The sequence below is a fragment of the Chrysochloris asiatica genome, unplaced genomic scaffold (genome assembly GCF_000296735.1).
Source record: "Chrysochloris asiatica unplaced genomic scaffold, ChrAsi1.0 scaffold00034, whole genome shotgun sequence".
Classification (NCBI taxonomy): Eukaryota; Metazoa; Chordata; class Mammalia; order Afrosoricida; family Chrysochloridae; genus Chrysochloris; species Chrysochloris asiatica.
Genome location: NW_006408552.1, coordinates 13250563 through 13268114, shown reverse-complemented (window position 1 = coordinate 13268114; position 17552 = coordinate 13250563). Strand labels below are relative to the sequence as shown.

Genomic DNA, 17552 nt, shown 5'->3' with positions numbered 1-17552 from the left:
CAGACCCAAGTTCTGCTCTCACAGGAGAGCCAAGCGCAGTGACTGGGGAAGATGTCAGGACCAGGTGGGTGCTCGGTCTGTGGGACCACACATTGGCCCATCACCCCCAAGGGGCTCTGCTGTCCCAGCTCCTCCAGAACCCCTGGCTCCCCGCCCAGTGCGAGAGCCCAGGTCCTGGTCTAGAATGCTGTAGAGGTTTGTTTTGGCTCCTGTTTCTGTGGTAAAACATGACCTTTCTGATCAACTCGGGCTCGTTCTACTGATGTCTCACATTAGCAATAAAACTTCCAGAGCAAGAAACTTCAGAGGACACAGGCCTCTAATCCTGCCCAGCTTCTCACAGGCCTCTAATCACGCGGAGCGCCAAGGGTGGGGGTCCCGTGGTACCTGTACCAGAAAGAAACTACCAAGGGGACACCAGACAACATTGCCAAACTTGTCTTAAATCTGAACTTGCTAGAAACTTACTGTTTCCGTAATTTTACATCTAATTACCAACCAGTCTTGGTTGACAGAGAAATGAGAGGCATTGATTATAATAGTTTTTTTGTATGTTTGTTTGTTTGTTTTAAACTGTAGACTCTGGGAGGTCAGATTTTATGATTAAAATCCAGCAGATCCATCAAATCATATTATTATCTGATCAGCCCCCGAGATTAACTGAGCTAATATCTTGGGGCTGCTCATTCTCACCAGGATTAAGGAGACTGTCATATCATTCCTATTTTAAGTTTCTCCCCCCCCCGCCCCCAACCAATTCAGCCACTGTGTTGAACTTGAATTTCAGTTTTTGTTTTTAAATCTCTTCTCATAATTAATTGCCAAGGTGGGAGGGGGTATTTTATAGATTGAGTTAGGGGGAGGGGTTTGGCCTATTAAATCGTACCTTACTGGGCATTGCATGACAGGAAAGATTTTCTATTTATACTAAACATGCAAGTTAACATGTTCTTTTGAAATCTCAAGCAATATAAACGAAATACATTGAATTATGTAGATCCAAATTCCCAGCTCATTGTTGAAATGTTCATATGAGCTTTGTTTTGAGATTCCATTTTTTAACAAATAAGTTGGATGCTGTAGTGGGTTTTCAAAACTAACTTGTTTGACCCAGTTCAGTGGTGAGGTAAAGCAGTGGGGTTGTGTCCTGTGATGTGGGCGAGTACAAGGGGGCTTCCAGAAGTTCATGGGAAAATGGAATGAAAAAAGCATGGACTTTTCTCCATGAGCTTTTGGAAGCCCTTTTGTTATTACCTAGTCCACAGTGATGCCACCTGGCCTCCTTTGGATAGAAATCCAGAATCGATTCTGCTTTTCCTTCATCTGACTTGGGAGGAGTTTATGCGCTTTCAGTCCTCTAATAAGCTAGATGTTCATTTATTTTATCAAATGATCCTTTCATGAAGCCCCAAGTAGAGATTGTATACAAAATGCCCCCAGAACCTTCTCCAACTCGGACTCAGCTAGGCTGAACTGAAAACCGGCCATCAGTTCTATTTTTAGACGTACAGGTGATTGTTTCTACAGAAATGAGAGGATCTACAAGAAGTCTGTGTGTGTCTTGCTGCGGTTAAAATGCCTTTCACAACCTCTCTTCCTTTGTCACGATTTCCTGTGGGGTATCTGTAGGGTTAACAACACTGCACATGAGCTCTGAGTGCCCAGGGCCGACAGGAGGCACCTCTTGCTCTTTCCACGCTTCTGCCCGTCCTTGGGGAATTCAGGACTGAATCCAAGTGTTCTGTGTCAGCTAGAGAGAGCTGGAAAAGATGAGCCTTACAAGAAGTCACTTTGACGTTAAGGATGGACAAGACACGGTCACTCAGGATCCAAATCTCAAAAACCACTAAGTAGTGATGGAGTCCCGCTGTAGGATAAACACTAGACTACTAACCATAAAGTCAGTGGTTCAAACCCACCATCGGCTCCTCAGAAACCTTATACAGAGTTGCTATGAATCAGAACCAACATTCAATGTCAGCACCTAACGAGTAGTGATGGGGGTTCAAGTCTCGGCTATTAAAAAGGAAAATCCTCCTTCAGATGTAAAACAAAGACTTAAAGGTGTGTTGACAGTATTGTATTACTTGGACAGCAAGGACACACACTTCTCTATCCCACGTTGTTCATGTCTATGCAGGAAGGCCGACGGGATGGGGGCAGGTATGTGCACCCACTGCCGAACCCCCTTTGCACGTTTGCGGACTGGGGCCCCTGGAACACCTACTAGCAGGCGCTCCTGCTCTGCTTCCACAGTCTCGAGCAGCTCTGGGCAATACACCAATTCATGAACTTTCCACCTAAATTGTGTACATTTTTAAATTGTAAGATTTTTACTGTATATTGATGCATAGTGTGATTCAATAAATTGCTTGTAATTTAAAAACTATTTAATATTCAAAATAAATATAGTTATATATTTATAAACTCTAGTGTTGCATTTATTCCATGTCTAACCCTGTGGGGGCTGTGGGTAGGTGGTCCCAGATACCAGTCCTTTTCCAAGCACACCTAACTAAAGATCCCCACACTCCTGTAGCTATGACCCAAAGCCTGGTGGTTTTCAGCAGCGTGATGTTTTCTGGGGTCTTCAACTGGCCCAGCACTCGCCACCACCCCTGCCCCCTCTTCCACAAACTAAGGCCCAACATGGGTGTGACCTTCAGGTTGTAGAGAAAGGAGATGAAACCCTGTGGTCCTTTTAACCTGCCTGTAAAAGGTGAGGAAGTTGAGGCAGGGCACTGTTAAGTAAAGCCAGTGGGTGACAGATGGGGCCACCTTCCATGATGTAGACCCAGGTTCCATTACCACCAATGAGCACCATGAGCAGCCATCTGTCAATGAAGGCTTGCATGTTGCTATGAACTTAAGCAGAACTTCCAAATTAAGACGAGTAAGAAAGTCCTGGCAATCTGTTACAGAAATCAGTCAATGAAACCCCTACAGTTTGTTGGTGAAGGGCCTGGCAACATTAGTTCCCTTGTGCCACAACGGTTGCCATGAGTCCACACGGCTAGAGTGGAGGGGAGAGCAGGTTTGGAGCCCCCCCTGCGATTCGGAAGCATTATTTTTGGTAAGGTGCCGCCTACATCTGACAGCCCTGTCCCTGCCGCCCCTGCAGCGGCCTGGGTGGGGCTGGGGCAGCCTCAGAGTCTGCATCCCACAACCTTGGGTGCCGCAGTGTTTCCCTGAAACCACAGGTGAAGGCTGGGGGTGGCCTTGATCTTTGGTTTCCGTTTCATCAAAACCAAGCATATTGTGCTTCGAGAACGCTGCCTGATTGCAAAACGACTTTTCCACGAATTACCCTCCACGCGCTAAGCGTTCACCCCAAGGCCAGGTGTAGCGACGACGGTCAGGTGCGACCTCGGGCTCCTCTATCCAAGGAATAAGGTTCTCGGGCTCGTTGGCGCCCAGGGTTTTCCGCATGCTCCAGGGACCAGGTCAGTGGCGGGGGCGGCCCTGCACGCCGGGGGCGGGGTATGGGGGTAGGGGCGCAGTCAGTCCTGAGACGCCAGGTGCCTCCTCCTCACATCCCGCTGGCCGAAACCCTGGACCGCCCCCTGGCCCCGCCCCGCCGGTACATTTACATGCGTCCGCGCCCCGCCTGGGGCGGCTAAAGCGACGTGTCCTTGTCCCCCCGTGGGCAGCCAACGCTTGCGGTCGCGGATCCTCAGGTACCGGAGGGTGAGGGTCCGGGAGGGGGTGAGGGGGAGGCCGCCAGGGGAGGGGACGTCTGGGTCCCAGGTGGCGGGACTAGGGGAGCTGCGCAGCCACTCGGGACCTCTGCCCCATCCCCAGGGCGTCTGTGATCTCTGCGCGGGTAACGTCCAGGACCGGTGTGTAGTCTCCGGGTTAGTCTACCCGCAGTTGCAAGGACGGCTGGGCGGCGGAGCCTGAGCAAGAATCCTCAGGGGCCAACTCCAGTGGTCCCCACAAGTGCCAGAGTTACCTAAGCCCCAGAGGCACTTGGGCCAGAGAAAGTCCAGGGGGTCAGTGGGTGCCATTGCTTCGGCCAGCGGGAGCACAGGACAGAAAAGGTCTACGGCTCCGTGTAGGGTCAGATCAGGACTCTGATGGGAAGGACCCGGGTTCCATGGCGTCCAGGGCTCAACTGCCCTTGGGCTTCGAGATAGGGAAGGATGGTGGGGGCAGGGTGAGCTCCAATCATGAGTATGCATCTGAGCGCCCACCCTGTGCCACCCATCATAAGCAGTATGCATCTGAGCGCCCACCCTGTGCCACCCACCATAAGCAGTATCCATCTGACCGTCCACCATGCGTCCATCATGAGTGCCCACCATGAGCGTCTATGAGGACTGACATGGCGCCTGTGTTTTGTATTTCAGTTTCCTAAGCCTCTTCCCAGTCATGAAGACTAAGAGCCGCACCTCAGGGCGCCGGGGGACCCCGCAGGGCGCAGAGTCCTCCACGGGGGAAAGCATGCCTGAGCAGCCCCGACCAAGTCCAGGGCCAGAGCCGGGCCGGGGCCTGCGCAGCCGGTCAGCGCGTGGGTCAGCAGGGACGCGGGCCGAAGCAGGACGCAGGCGACCCGGGCCAAGCAACCGGCGCGAGAGCAGCGTCCAGCGGCGGCTGGAAAGCAACGAGCGTGAGCGGCAGCGGATGCACAAGCTCAACAACGCCTTCCAGGCGCTGCGCGAGGTCATTCCACATGTGCGCGCAGACAAGAAGCTCTCCAAGATCGAGACGCTGACACTGGCCAAGAACTACATCAAGTCGCTGACGGCCACCATCCTGACTATGTCTAGTGGCCGCCTGGCGGGCCTGGAGGGACCAGGCCCCAAGCTCTACCAGCATTACCAGCAGGGCGCCAGTGAGTCCCCGCCTGAGGGTCACCTGCAGAGGTACTCAACGCAGATCCACAGCTTCAGGGAGGGCACTTAGGGCCATCTTGGGGGGCAGCAGCAGGCCAGCCTGCCTGTCCCCAACCAGCCCCTCCAGCCTGAGTCCACAGGGGTGACTCTGCCCTCGTGGCCTCAGCCCTGGTGGCCCAGGTTCCCTGAACACTCGAGTTACCTCCTGGAGCTGTTTTCCTGTTTCCTGGGGACAAGCAGTGGCAAATGTCTTGCTTTAGATGAACTGGTCTGACTAGGAAGCTGTTGAAAGGTCTTTGCAATTTTTCACCAAATTTTTTGCAGTTTTTCACCAAATTCTCTTCATCCTCCTCTCCCTCCAGAACAGGGATGGGCTGGGACCCTCCGCTCTGCATCATTGGGCAAGATGGGCCTAGACCTGGCCTTCTCATTTGGGGTAAACTGCGGCATGGAATTAGCTGAGCACAGGCCAATGGCAAACAGGATGTATACAAGAGCCCAAGTGCCTGAAACTGATCCCAGAGGGAACTCAGCTGGAAGAGGGGCTGGGGTATTTCCTTCCAGTCAAGGTGTGGGGTTCCAGGACGAGCCCAGACTATGGAAGGTTTGCAGCATGGCCTACCTGGGTCTGCTTGTGGCTCTGGTAAAGCTGGGCTCAGAGGCGAGGCTGGGGTCAGCACTGAGATTTCCTGGCTGCCCTCCTGGGTCCTTGGGGGGCAGCTGTGAGGTCCTCACAGAGCAGTCTGGGAAGAGAGGGACTTGTGTGCTTCCTGGCTTTCTGAAGGCTCCCCCCATGTCGTGTTTATCATTGGACACAGGGTCTCTGTGACTGGCAGAGGGTGGTCTGATGGGAAGGAGCCTGTGGCACACTGGTGTCACCCTAAGGAAGATGTGACATTCTGTCCATAAAGATGGCCACTCTGGGAACTTTATGGGACAGTTCTGCTCTGCCCTACACGGTCATACGAGTTGAGATCCTCTCCAGAACAATGGGTTTGTTTGGGTTGGTCTGATAGGATTTTAGGGTGTTCCTGGATGCTGGTGACAGTTGGGACTTTCTCTGCTGGAGCCAAGGTGGCTCCCTCCCCCCACCCTCAGAGACAGGGACAACAGGCTGCTTGGCCAGTCCCTGAAGCCTCAGGCCAATCTTCCTCATGCTGGGGCGTGCCTGCCCGCTGGCCTCAGACTTGGTGTCTCTCTTTTCTATCCCTGCTGGCATCTCCCCCCTGTTGTCCCTCTGTCCCCAGCCCAGCAGGGTCACAGGGCTGGCTCCAGTGAGGCCACCCTGAGGCTCTGCAGATGGCGGAGGCTCACACTGGCTGTGACTCCGCCTCAGCACAGGACACTTATTGCTCTGTGGGCCTCGGCTTTAGCTGGGGCCGCACTACAGGCAGCCAGGGCAGTGTCCGCTCCTACAAAACAGCCACTACCAACCAGTTCTGTTCCACTCTCTTCCAGTCAGCTCCTGTCCAGACCCTCCCAGGGCCTATTCCCAGTGCTACAAAGGGGGTCTTGGAGGGTGGTCCCCCTATCCTCTGCCTCACCTGGCCCAGCCATTGCACACCACTTGTCAGGCACAAACCCCCAGGTTCCCAGCCTGCTCCTCACAGGGTCCCCAGGTACAGCTTCTTTGTACCACGTTTGGGACAGATAGAGCCCACATCCCCCCCAGTGAGGGCGAACTGCCTGGTGAAATGCAAGCACAGGCCTGGAGATGTCCAGCAGGGGGGTAAGTAGTGCGGTTGGGGGTGGGGGGGGTGGGGACCCTTCACCTCTTTCTGCTCTCTGAGCCAGGCCCCAGCCCTGCCTCAGGTGGACAGTCTGGAACAAGTTGGAGAGACCCTATTCTTAGACCCCTGGTGAGCTCAGTGTGACTGAAGGCCTGACTGGCCCAGGGCGGTTTCCTACCGTCACCTGCACACCTCTGACCAGCGCCTACCCGCACTGCCCCATCCTGGGCGCAGGCCTGAGCAAAGCCATCAGCAACCAGAGCCTGGGGCCAGAGCTGTGATCCTGTTGGGGAGGGGGGTGGGGAGGGGAGGTTACCCGGATCTGTTTTCATTCTTCCTGGTGTAGTGCTGTGGGTTAATGCGCCAGACTGCGAAGCCATTTGAACTGTAAGGTCGGCGGTTTAAGCTCACCAGCTGCTCCTTGGAAACCCTATACAAGGTCACTATAGGTCGGAATTGACTCTATGGCACTTGACAACAACAACAATGGCCCCTGCTGACCACATGTGAACCCCATGCGAAAATACGCGCTTTCCCAATGCCAACCCTGTCCCCCTATACCAATGCAGTGCAGACCTTTAAATCACAACAGACCAATAAAGTGTCAGTTCGTCTGCCCTGTGGTGTGCACTTTATTTAACATTTATTGTACATTGATCTGAGGAAGTGGGACAACCCCACTGGGGAGGGGGCTTCACTAAGAGCTTTCCAGGACGATGATGCCCACCACAAGAGGGAATGCGATGCTGAAATGTAAATGGACAGGGAGGGGTCCCCTCCCAGCACACAATGTCCATCCTCCACCTGATTCATCTAAGAGCTTTACATCAGACACCCCTGCACCCCACACCTCCGCAAACATGCCAGGTCCCTCTTTATCTCCTGTGTCCAATACAGAACTGGATGCTGGCCAGCTCCCTGCTCCCTCGAGAGAGGCAGGTTGCAAACAGGGCGTTCGACCCCAGGGATCAGAGGACTTCAGTGCCGATGGCCACCTGGGCCAAGTGTCCATGCAGGAAGCAGACTGGAGACTCACCAAGTAGGATGCAGGAGGACAAGCAGCAGTGCTCTGCTCTCCTGCCTGGGGGGCCATGGGGGGCCTCGTCCGGGACATATGCTGGCTGGCTGGTGCCCTGGCTTTCCTCTGGTGCCCACTGAACCCCAGGGCAGGTTCCTCAGCAGGCGACCCCTCTGGCCTCCATGACAGGATCCCACAAAAAGTCCCCCTAACCCCCAAGCATGTCTGGGGCTGAAGAGGGTTACCTACTGACCAGCGATTCTGTCAGCACAGACAGCTTCCACCTGGAGAAGACATTTCACCCCGCCACCCTCTGAAATTTCCCATCAGCCACTTGTTTCCCAAACTTAGGACATAGCAGCCTTCCTGCTCCCACAAGGACCTTCTCTTTGGGGGGCAGGAGTATGTGGGAGGTGGGGTTACTACTGAGGTCAGGGGCAGTATTTCCAGGTTCCCATCCTGGAAATAAGGGCAGAAGGGAGAGGGGGTGGGAGGGGCCAGGCCCAAGGACACCACCCATACCAGCCCAGCAAGGGGCTTCACATTCTGGACTGTTCTGGAGCCTCCAGATCCCCACATCTCCGCGCAGCACTTGGGGGACAGGCTCAGGCGACCAGCCTCCCGATTCCACCGCTCTGCTCGCTCCCAGCAGCCTCAGCACTGCACCGGGCCACGGATGGTGTCTTGTGGGGGCATACTAGCCTCCTGAGACCCGGTCCTTGGAGCCCTGGTAGCATTGGCCCGGATAGATATGTGGTCCCAACCGCCCTAGAAGGAGAGAGCGTGTCATGGGGCTGTTGAAGCAGACCCTGAGGTGCCCTGGGCCAGGTGTCTCCAGCCATACCCAGACCAGACTCCAGTGTAGACTCCTACCCAGACAAGTACCCCGATAGTCAGAAACCCCACAACACGGCAGCCTCCTGCCAAACCCTCCCACAGCAGGATGCAGTGTGACCACTGGGAAACACAGGCCTTGCTTACCCCTATGCCGTAGTCCCAGCCCTGCCCAGTGGGCTCATGGGGCTGCACTCCCATGCGATGACATACTGTCCCCCGGCTCAGGCTGTGGCTCCCCTGGACCTTGTTGGCGATGACCCAGACCTGGAACACAGGCCCACTAAGCCCTGGGAGCAATGGGGCAGCTGAGATGGGACAGGGAGGGTCACCCAGCATGAGCCCTCCACCCAGGTCCCGCCTAGCACACACACCTGGTCCAGGGGTCCCACAGACACTTTGCGGACGTTGTTGGACACATGTTCCCAGCTGGAGCCCTGCGGGTAGCTGGGGGTGATCCCCTGTCGGTACCACAGGTTTCCTGGGGAGAGAGGTGGGGTCAGCAGAGGGACAGACATGGCTTCCAGAGGCCACCCCGCCTCCGCTGTTGGCACCCCCTGTACTGTGTGCTCGCCCTGTTGTGCTGAGCATGGCTGCCCCCTACCCTCTACCCACAGACACGGAAACTGAAAAACCAAACCCACAGTCGTGACATGGATTCCTACTTACAGTCCCTGTAGGATGGAGTAGAACTGTTCCATAGGATTTCTGAGACCAAGTCTCGGTGGTGTCACTGTGCTCAGCTGCCCACTCAGCCCAGGGGGAACAGACCACCCAGCACAGTTGCCAGTGCCCCACCCCCCAGCCTAACCTGGGAAAGAGGCATGTAGAGGCCTACCTCAGGGGCTGTCTCCATGGGTCAGCACCGATCTGAATGGACCCAGACCAGAGCTGGTGTCACCCAGGAGGTTACATGGACACTGGTCCTCACCCCTGGCCTTCTGTGTCTCCCAAGAATGATGTGGCGCAACAAAGGACCTCCAGGTTGACAGAGGCCCAGTGATGGGATTACCTGGTCCTACCTCGTGCTGAGACACCTTCAGCCCCGATCTACCTCACTCCCTACCTGGTGTCTCAGGGAGCCCAGGCCTCCTGAGACCTGGGAGAAAATTACTCACCATTCTCGTCCAAGGCATACACAGATGTCTGTCCAACAGACACCTGCGTCAGTCGCTGTTTTGGGGGGGACGGGATGTGGTACCAGCAGTCACCTGCAATGAGAGGCCTGGCTGAGGGTGTAGCTGGAGGGCTCCTTGGCCTAGGAGCCCACCCACTGCTCGGCAGCTCGCAGGGTGTTTTGGGTTAGGCAGGTGAACTGGTTTCTCTGCCTTACTGTATACATGACCAGCGATGGCCAGAACTGCCAAGGCCCCGTGTCCACTAATGCTGGCATGCAGACACCCAGGTGCCCAGTCCAGTCCAGGCTGGTGTGGGGGTAGTTACCCATCAGCTGGCCACTTACTACCTGTCCCTGCACTTGTCTGTTCTTCCCTCCTCAGGTTGCCCTGCAGAGCTGAACATGCAATAAACAGCCTGACCCTCCAGGGTGGGGAATGAAGCAAATAGGTGAGCAGATGTGTCCCTGTGGGTGGGCCGTCAGGGGATGGGATGCAAGCACTGAGGGAAGAACGGGGAGAGGGGAGAGGCAGGGAGCCAGAAACCAATGCCCAGAGGTGGGGGACATCTCCCTGAGGGGCTGCTCCATCCCCTGGGGACAGTGGATGGGTCCTGGCCCAGGCAGTGTCCACAAACACTTTGAGGTGGTTGAAATTGCCCAGAGGCCCTCATGATGAGGGCCATGTCTGTCCTGAGTAAGCAGTGCCAGGCTAGGATCATCACGGAGGCTGGGAGGGGACACAGAGCCTCGGTAGACACTCACCGGCAGGCTGGGAGGGGGACACAGAGCCTCTGTAGAAGGCAGAGCCATCTCGGGCCACAGCCCACACCTGGTGGCAGGCGCCCACGGAGACGCAGGTGAAGGGCTGGTCAGTGCCCACGTGCAGCCAGGAGGAGCCCTAGGATTGGGGTGGGGGTGTCACTGAGGTGGTGGCCTATAAGCACTGGCCTTGTCCCTGTCCCCCCAGGCCCAGGTGCTTCCATCACTGGCTAGTGGGTGGCACAGGAGGTGTGGGTTGGGGCCACACACAGAGGTGTTCTGAGCAGCCCTGACAGAGACTCGATCTTGATCATGTGACTTGGTTGTTTCATCCTCTGGCCTCAGGAGGGGACATTTTGGCTGCAAGACTCTGTGACAAATGATACCCTACACTGGGGTGCTCGACACCCATCTCCGACACTGAGCCTAGTGACTCCATTAGGCCCCGCCACCCCTGCCACCCCAGGGCCCTGTCCTAGGCAGCCTGCGCCCTCTGACCCAGAGGCCTGATCTCTGGAAGTCTGCCAGTACCCCTTGAGCCCCTGTGTGTGTGTGTGTGTGTGTTTGTGCTTACTGCAGGGTTGAGCTCGGACACGCCCAGGCGGCACAGCACGTCCCCTTTGTCACTGACGGCCCACAGGGCAATGCTGCCCTCAGCACCTGGACTCTCAGGGATGATGGACACATCTCCCAGGGCGATGGGGGCCACCTCCAGCCAGGGCCCGCTAGTCACCAGTCTGCATTTCCTGCGTGGGGTAGAAAGCACAGGCTGGGTCAGTGTGACCTCAATATGGGAGCTCACTCACTGCCCAGAGATCTCCCTAAACCCCAATCCCACTCCCTCCAGTCCATGCCAACTGACAGGGACCCCATAGGACAGAGAACTGTCCCAAAGGGTTTCCCAGACTGCAAATCTTTACTGAAGCAGACTGCCTCATCTTTCTCCCAAGGAGTGACTAGTGGGTTTGAACAGATGACCTCTGACAAGCAACCAAGCACTCCAGCAAGGCTCTGACCTCTCCCCAGGGGCAAGACTAGGTGCCAGGCTCCCAGAAGCATCTCAACAGCTAAGTCTCAGGGAGGGGAGGGGGACAGGTGTGACACTGAATTAGGGTATGGGGAGTGGCCTGGCTTCCCCTGCCTGCCCCACCTCCAGGCTCCCTCCCCCAAGTAGAGATTCGCTGACATTCTCTATTTGTCCTCAGAAACCAGAGAGCAAGAGGCCGGGAGCCCGCGGGCATTTCCTGGCCTGACATTTACTTTGATTCCATGTCCCGCCCAGCCCTTCCCGGTTCTTCCTTGGACGAGGTCAACCGCTCAGGGGCTGGCCTGGTGGCTGCGTACCTAGCCCAACACCGCCGCCTAACGAAGTCTTTCATGGTCTTGTAGCCACGGTAGGAACTACAGGAGGAAAGAGTGGTGTTAGATCAGTCACCAGACACCACAAGAGTCCCCCACACCCCACCGGGGATGAACCATGTGGTGAATTCAAAGGTGGTGCCACCCTCTGCTGTCCCTGCACCAGGCACCAGCAGTAAGGCCTCTGTCTGCAGGAGAAGGGGACGCCCCAGGTGAGGTCACCTGACCAGTCAGGAGGGTCTGTCTGGCTCACCCCAGCCCAGACCCTCCATCAGACCCCTTTTGGGGAACACAAGTCCTCTCTCCAGGTGAGGCTCCGGGGCTCTGGCCTCACAACACCTGGGCCCACTGGGCAGGGATGTGACTAGGTCCTGTCTGGACTGCTACTCTGAGACAGGTGTGCAGTGGGGGTTCTCCTGGGGCCCCCTCAGCTGCTTTCAGGACTCAGGGCTCCGGCTAGGCAGAGACCCGGGGTCCTGACTCACGGGATCACAGAGAGGAGCTTACGCAGGGAAGTCACTGGCGTACTGCCATCCCTCCTGGTCGGTGCCCCCAGGAATGCTGAAATCCACATACCAGTCGGAGACCTGGGGGGAGGCTGAGTCAGTGCAGAGGAAACCAAGGTGCTAGTCAGACCTGGGGGACCGCTGCGCCCAGAAACCAGGGTACCTGTCAGCACTGGAGGGGCTCCTCACCCTGACATTGAGGGTCTGTCAGAGCTGGGGGACCCCACACCCTGACACTGAGGGTCTGTCAGCACTGGGAAGCCCCACACCCTGACACTGAGGGTCTGTCTGTCAGAACTGGGGAGCCCCACACCCTGACACTGAGGGTCTGCCAGAACTGGGGAATCCTGCACCCTGACACTGGGGGCCTGTCAGTGTCTAAGGCAGAGCTGGCACTCACCCAGGTCCACTGCGGCGAGGGTGGCTTGGTGCTGGCCTTGGTCCGCTCCTGCAGCCCTGACGCATCGCTCCACATGTAGCGGTCAGTGGGCAGACCCCTGTGAGAGCAACACAGGGGATGAAGGAGAACGTGGACGCAGGTGCCCTGGTGGGAACCCTCCCAGGGGAAGCCTGAAGGAGCAGCAGCAGCCCCAATACGAATTCTGATGTCCGCTCTCTGTCATTTAGAACCACCTGCAGCGTGATCACGTTTGAGTGAAGTGGCTTTAAGAGACTAAGACAGCACCACACACTCAGAAGAGCGGCTGAAACAGAAAAGACCCAGACATACCCCAGGGCGTGCAGTCACACTGGAAAGATGTGAATGGCCCCCAATTCTCAAGATCTGATGCAGGAGATCTGAATGCACAGTCATTCTTTCCCCCTCCCCATTCCGGTTGAGTTGGTTCTAACACCGAGCGACCCTACAGTACAGAGTGGAACTGCCCCAAAGGGTTTACAAGACTGTAAATCTTTATGGAAGCAGACTGCTTCAGTTTGAAGAGCAGCTGGTGGGTTCAAACTGTCTACCTTCTGGCTAGCAGCACAATGCTTAACCACTGTACCACCAGGGCTCATTCCCTAAGACCCAACAATTCTGCTCATAGGTACCCACACGTGGACAAGTGTGTGTTGCTGCCTAACTTTCCACTTAGCCTGGACCAGACCCGATGTCCACCAGCAGCAGGACATGCAAACACATGGTGGTACTTTTGTGTATTACACAGCAAAACAGGAAATATAGTGAAAGAACTGTAGTTACAGACAACCACAAGGGTGAATCCCACAAATACTACAGAGTACACAGGACCAGTCACAAATACAGAATTCCATTCATGTCATGTTAAAACCCAAGTACTACTATGAAATCAAATGACGTATTGCATTAGGCAAATCTGCTGCACAAGACCTTTTTAAAGTGTTGAAGAGCAAAGATGTCAGCTTGAGAACTAAGGTGTGCCTGACCCAAGCCATGGTATTTTCAATAACTTCATATGCATGTGAAAGCTATACAGTGAATAAGGAAGACCATAAAGTAATCGATGCTTTTGAGTTGTGGTGTTGGAGGAGAATATTGAAAGTGCCATGGGCTGCCAAAAAAACCAACAGATCTGTGTTGGAAGAAGTGCAGCCAGAGTGCCCCTTGGAGGCCAGAATGGCCAAACTTCATCTCTCATACTTTGGACATATTGTCAGGAGGGACCAGTTGCTGGAGAAGGATATCATGTTTGGTAAGGTTGAGGGTCAGAGAAAAAGAGGAAGACCCCTAGTGAGATGAGATTGGCAAAGTGGTAGCATCAATGGGCTCAAGCATGGCAACAATTGTGAGATTGGCCCAGGACCGGGCAGTGTTTCATCCTGTTGTGATTAGGGTCACTATGAGTTGGTAACAACTCGACGGCACCTAACAACAACAACAGTGGATCCTGTAGATGTGGGAAGAGATGATGAAAGAGATGGGCCGGGGCATCAGGCAATGATCAGTGTCTTGACCTGGAAGGTGATTATGCTGGGGTTGGTTTGGAGATGACTCAATGAACAATGTGTACATTTATGTTTTATGAACTTAATATGTGTGATAAACCAAACCTGGTGCTGTCAAGTCAATTCCGACTCACAGTGATCCTATAGGACCAACCAGAATTGCTCCATAGGGTTTCTAAAGCTTTAAATCTTTACGGACACATACAGTCTCACCGTTCTCCCATAGCACAGATGGTGGATTTGAACTATCGACCTTCTGGTTAACAGCCGAGCATTTAACTAATGTCACTAGGGCTCTTTATGCAAGGATACTTCCTAATGAATGAGTTTGTACAACCTGCATCCTACGAACATCTGGTAAGCAGTTAAGAGCCAGTTTGTCAAAGCACCAGCTCCCTGGCCAGGTGTGATCCATTTGGGCCACTAGGATGCCCCAGTGCTCACCTGCTGGTGTAACCAGTGACTGGGTTCCAACGCTGGTTCTCATAGATGTAGACGCATTTCACGTCTGACTGTGTGTAGATGTTACTGGTACTGCTGGCCAGGCCTGGGGGGAGAGGGAGCTGTGGAGCCTCGGGGTTTGGGTCAGCAGAGGATGGGGGGCAGGGCCCAATTTGGGAGTACACCAGCTAGCTTCTCTTGTAGGGGCTGGGCCAGTGTGGACACCTCTCTGTGAACAGGACTTCGGCTAGAGAAGCAAATCTTGCTGCCGCGTGCCCTTCACCCTCTGTCCTTGGTGGTACCCCTCTCCTCTTCCTCAAGGCAGGTGTGAGGCCCACCTGCTCACTCCTTATTACAGAACTTCCTTGGACCTCACATAACCTCCATGGGCCCCAGGATGCTGTTTTGTAAAGTGATGACCGAAGCAATTCCTGCCTCACCCAATGGGAGCTGTTCCAGTAGTGCAGACGTGTGTGTGTGTGTGTGTGTGTGTGTGTGTGTGTGGTCTTAGTGGACCACTGCTCTATACTGATTCACTGTCCTCTACTGTGGGGCACGGAGCAGGATGCAGAATCATCCCACGTTCCTGCCTCCATTTCCTGCTGGGAGAGCCTCACAGAACTTGGGGGTGGAGTGGGGATGGGGGGTGGGCAGTTCAGCAGGCTCTTGTCCCCTAGAGCATGACCCACTTAACATACCCAGTTTTCATCTGACATGAGGGTTGAGGATACGACTGGGCCCTGGCAGCGGATCTTTCTAGAACACTCATGGCCCTTCCCCTCAGCTAGTAGGGTGCCACGGAGGGCTCTGTGGTCTCCAGCCTGGCCCTCGGGGGTCTCCCCAGGGACAGCCTGCCCTTCCCACATCCTCTGCTGGTGGTGGTAAGGGTCACCTGCTGAGTGGTCGCAGCAGCACAGGGTGGGGATTTGAGGAGGAACTCCCAGGACCTCTGGGCAGGGTCTGGGGCACTGGTTCCACCCACCACAGCCTCACCCTGGAAGCAGCCTCCACCGTAGCCGCCCGTGTACACCCAGGCTGTGTGGTCATAGCCGAGGCCCCATACTACGCCGCGACCGCTGGCCTCCACCACCTGCAGGTGACCGCCCATCTGCCGCCAGAACCTGGAGGGGAGGGGTGGGAGGAAGGTGTGTAGGGGAACAGTGGGAGAAGAACTCCGTTTAGGTCCTGCTTGCAGCCCCTGACCCTCCTGGCCAGCCTGTGGCATGTCTCCACGTGGACACAGATCGAGGCCAGTCTCTTCCTGCATTCCCGTTCTGTACTGTGTAGGAATCAGTGATCTCCTGTTCAGTAGCCATCAGAGTGTGGGAGAGGCAGGGTCCCCACACTGAAGCAGGCTGGCTTGGCCCCCAAGTGGGGGACCCCAGCAGCCATGAAGACTGTGGAGTGGGGTGGGGGGATGTGAAGGTCCATAGGAGCAGATCACTCTGCCCATGAGAAGACATAGGATGGACTAATAGAATTCTACCTGCAGGGTCCCTCCTGTGGGACAAGGCCCTGCGCTTCTCACCAAAGGCTGTATGACTTGGTCCTCAGGGTGGGTGCCACATACTCAAAGGTCTCAAGGAGTCCAGCATGAGGCCCTGATGCTGTCCTCTACAGTCCTAACACAGGGGCTGCAAGGCCTAGCATCCTGCTCACTCTCCCCTCAGATGGCTGGCTGTGGTCTCCCTGGACCCCAGCTGGATACACCCCACCTGACTGAGGTCCCCCCATGAGCCTGCTCCCCATCAGTCAGTGGGGCCACAATCTGCACAATGCTGCCAGGTGCCTTTCTCCTGGTCACGACCATCATGTCTGGTGACCTAGGTCTTAACCTCTTCCCCTTCTTACGGGGTCCACAGCGCCTCGTGCTGGTGGACATCTCCACATCTCCACTCTCATGGGGTCCACACTCCCGGCCTCCTCCTGGCCGCTCCTTACCCACACTGCCCTCAGAGCCTGAGGGGACTCCACAGAGAAAGCAGACGCTGCTGCACGGCCCATGTGGCTTCCTAGGGCTTTGACCCCTTCCTGAAGTGCTGTCTTGTGAGTCTGGGCCTGACCCTCCTCCCCTGCCCCCATTTCATGCTGCTCCCTAACCTTGTGATGTACCCCTCTAAGGGCTCAGGGGTGTCCTTCAATGAGAGCTCCCACACTCATCAACAATGCTAGCTTGTTTTGGAAATAATATCTCTGTTGATGTCGTTACCATTTAACTTCACGTTAAGTGACACTACAGCAGGTCGAGTCCTAATCCAACATGAGGCGAGTTTGTTCTTATTAAAGAAGGGGACCTGGTGGTAGGGTGGTTAAACACTCCGCTAATAACAGAAAGGTCAGTGGTCCCAAACCACCAGCCACTCCTTGGAAGAAAAGACCTGGTGACCTGCTGCCATAAGATTTACAGTCCTACAAACCCAGTGGGACAGTTTTACGCTGTAAGTTAGGGTCCCTATGAGTCTGGACATCCTCAACGGCAACGGGCTTAGTTTGGGGACTTAGACACCAGAAGAAGAGATGAGACAGAAGACTGCCACAGGACAGCAGAGAGATGCTGCAGCTAAGTCCACGGAGCCTCTGGGGCCACCAGAAGCCAGGAGAGAGCAGGAAGGACCGTCTGGTTGAAGAGACCACGGCCTCCAGTACAGTGCAGTACGTTTCTGCTCTCGTGCTAACTACATGGGCCTGAAGAGACATCAACTTGAAAAGTTACATAGGAACCTCGGGGCAGTGAGTTCATGGGAATGGGGAGGAGCAACTTGGGAAAGGAGGGAGGACGGTTGTACCACTTGACAAATGTCACCCATGTCACTAAAGGTTACATGGACAGATGGTTGGACACGTGAGTGTTCTGCTGTATAAGCTTTCAACAACCACCGCAAAAGTGCTGCTGGTGCCGGTGCTGGAGGTGGTGATGATGATGATGTGCCATGGAGTCGGTTCTGACCCATAGCGACCCTGTACAGGGTTTCTGAGGCTGTAAATCTTTACGGGAGCAGAAAGCCTCATCTTTCTCCTGCAGAACAGCTG

At 55.3% G+C, this 17552-nt stretch overlaps 2 protein-coding genes across 2 annotated transcripts in view; one reads left to right on the top strand and one right to left on the bottom strand.

Moving 5' to 3' along the window:
• The first annotated feature begins 4371 nt into the window (after positions 1-4371).
• Positions 4372-4905, top strand: BHLHA15 (basic helix-loop-helix family, member a15). The gene has a single exon (XM_006859752.1). The coding sequence runs from the start codon at positions 4372-4374 to the stop codon at positions 4903-4905; it is 534 nt and encodes a 177-aa protein (XP_006859814.1).
• Positions 4906-6439: 1534 nt separating this feature from the next.
• TECPR1 (tectonin beta-propeller repeat containing 1) overlaps positions 6440-17552 on the bottom strand; it is a 34613-nt gene continuing 23500 nt past the window's right edge. The window contains exons 14-27 of the mRNA XM_006859858.1: positions 15516-15643; positions 14526-14628; positions 12559-12655; positions 12160-12239; positions 11638-11694; positions 10868-11039; positions 10297-10432; positions 9536-9628; positions 8792-8898; positions 8565-8684; positions 8250-8351; positions 7602-7719; positions 6744-6848; positions 6440-6543 (exon numbers count right to left, since the gene is read on the bottom strand). Coding sequence (XP_006859920.1) covers positions 6440-6543; positions 6744-6848; positions 7602-7719; positions 8250-8351; positions 8565-8684; positions 8792-8898; positions 9536-9628; positions 10297-10432; positions 10868-11039; positions 11638-11694; positions 12160-12239; positions 12559-12655; positions 14526-14628; positions 15516-15643 — 1522 coding nt within the window. The remainder of the gene's footprint in view (positions 6544-6743; positions 6849-7601; positions 7720-8249; positions 8352-8564; positions 8685-8791; positions 8899-9535; positions 9629-10296; positions 10433-10867; positions 11040-11637; positions 11695-12159; positions 12240-12558; positions 12656-14525; positions 14629-15515; positions 15644-17552) is intronic.

Coding starts and splice junctions, on each gene's coding strand:
- BHLHA15 (XM_006859752.1), top strand. CDS start 4,372: ATGAAGACTAAGAGCCGCACCTCAGGGCGCCGGGGGACCCCGCAGGGC.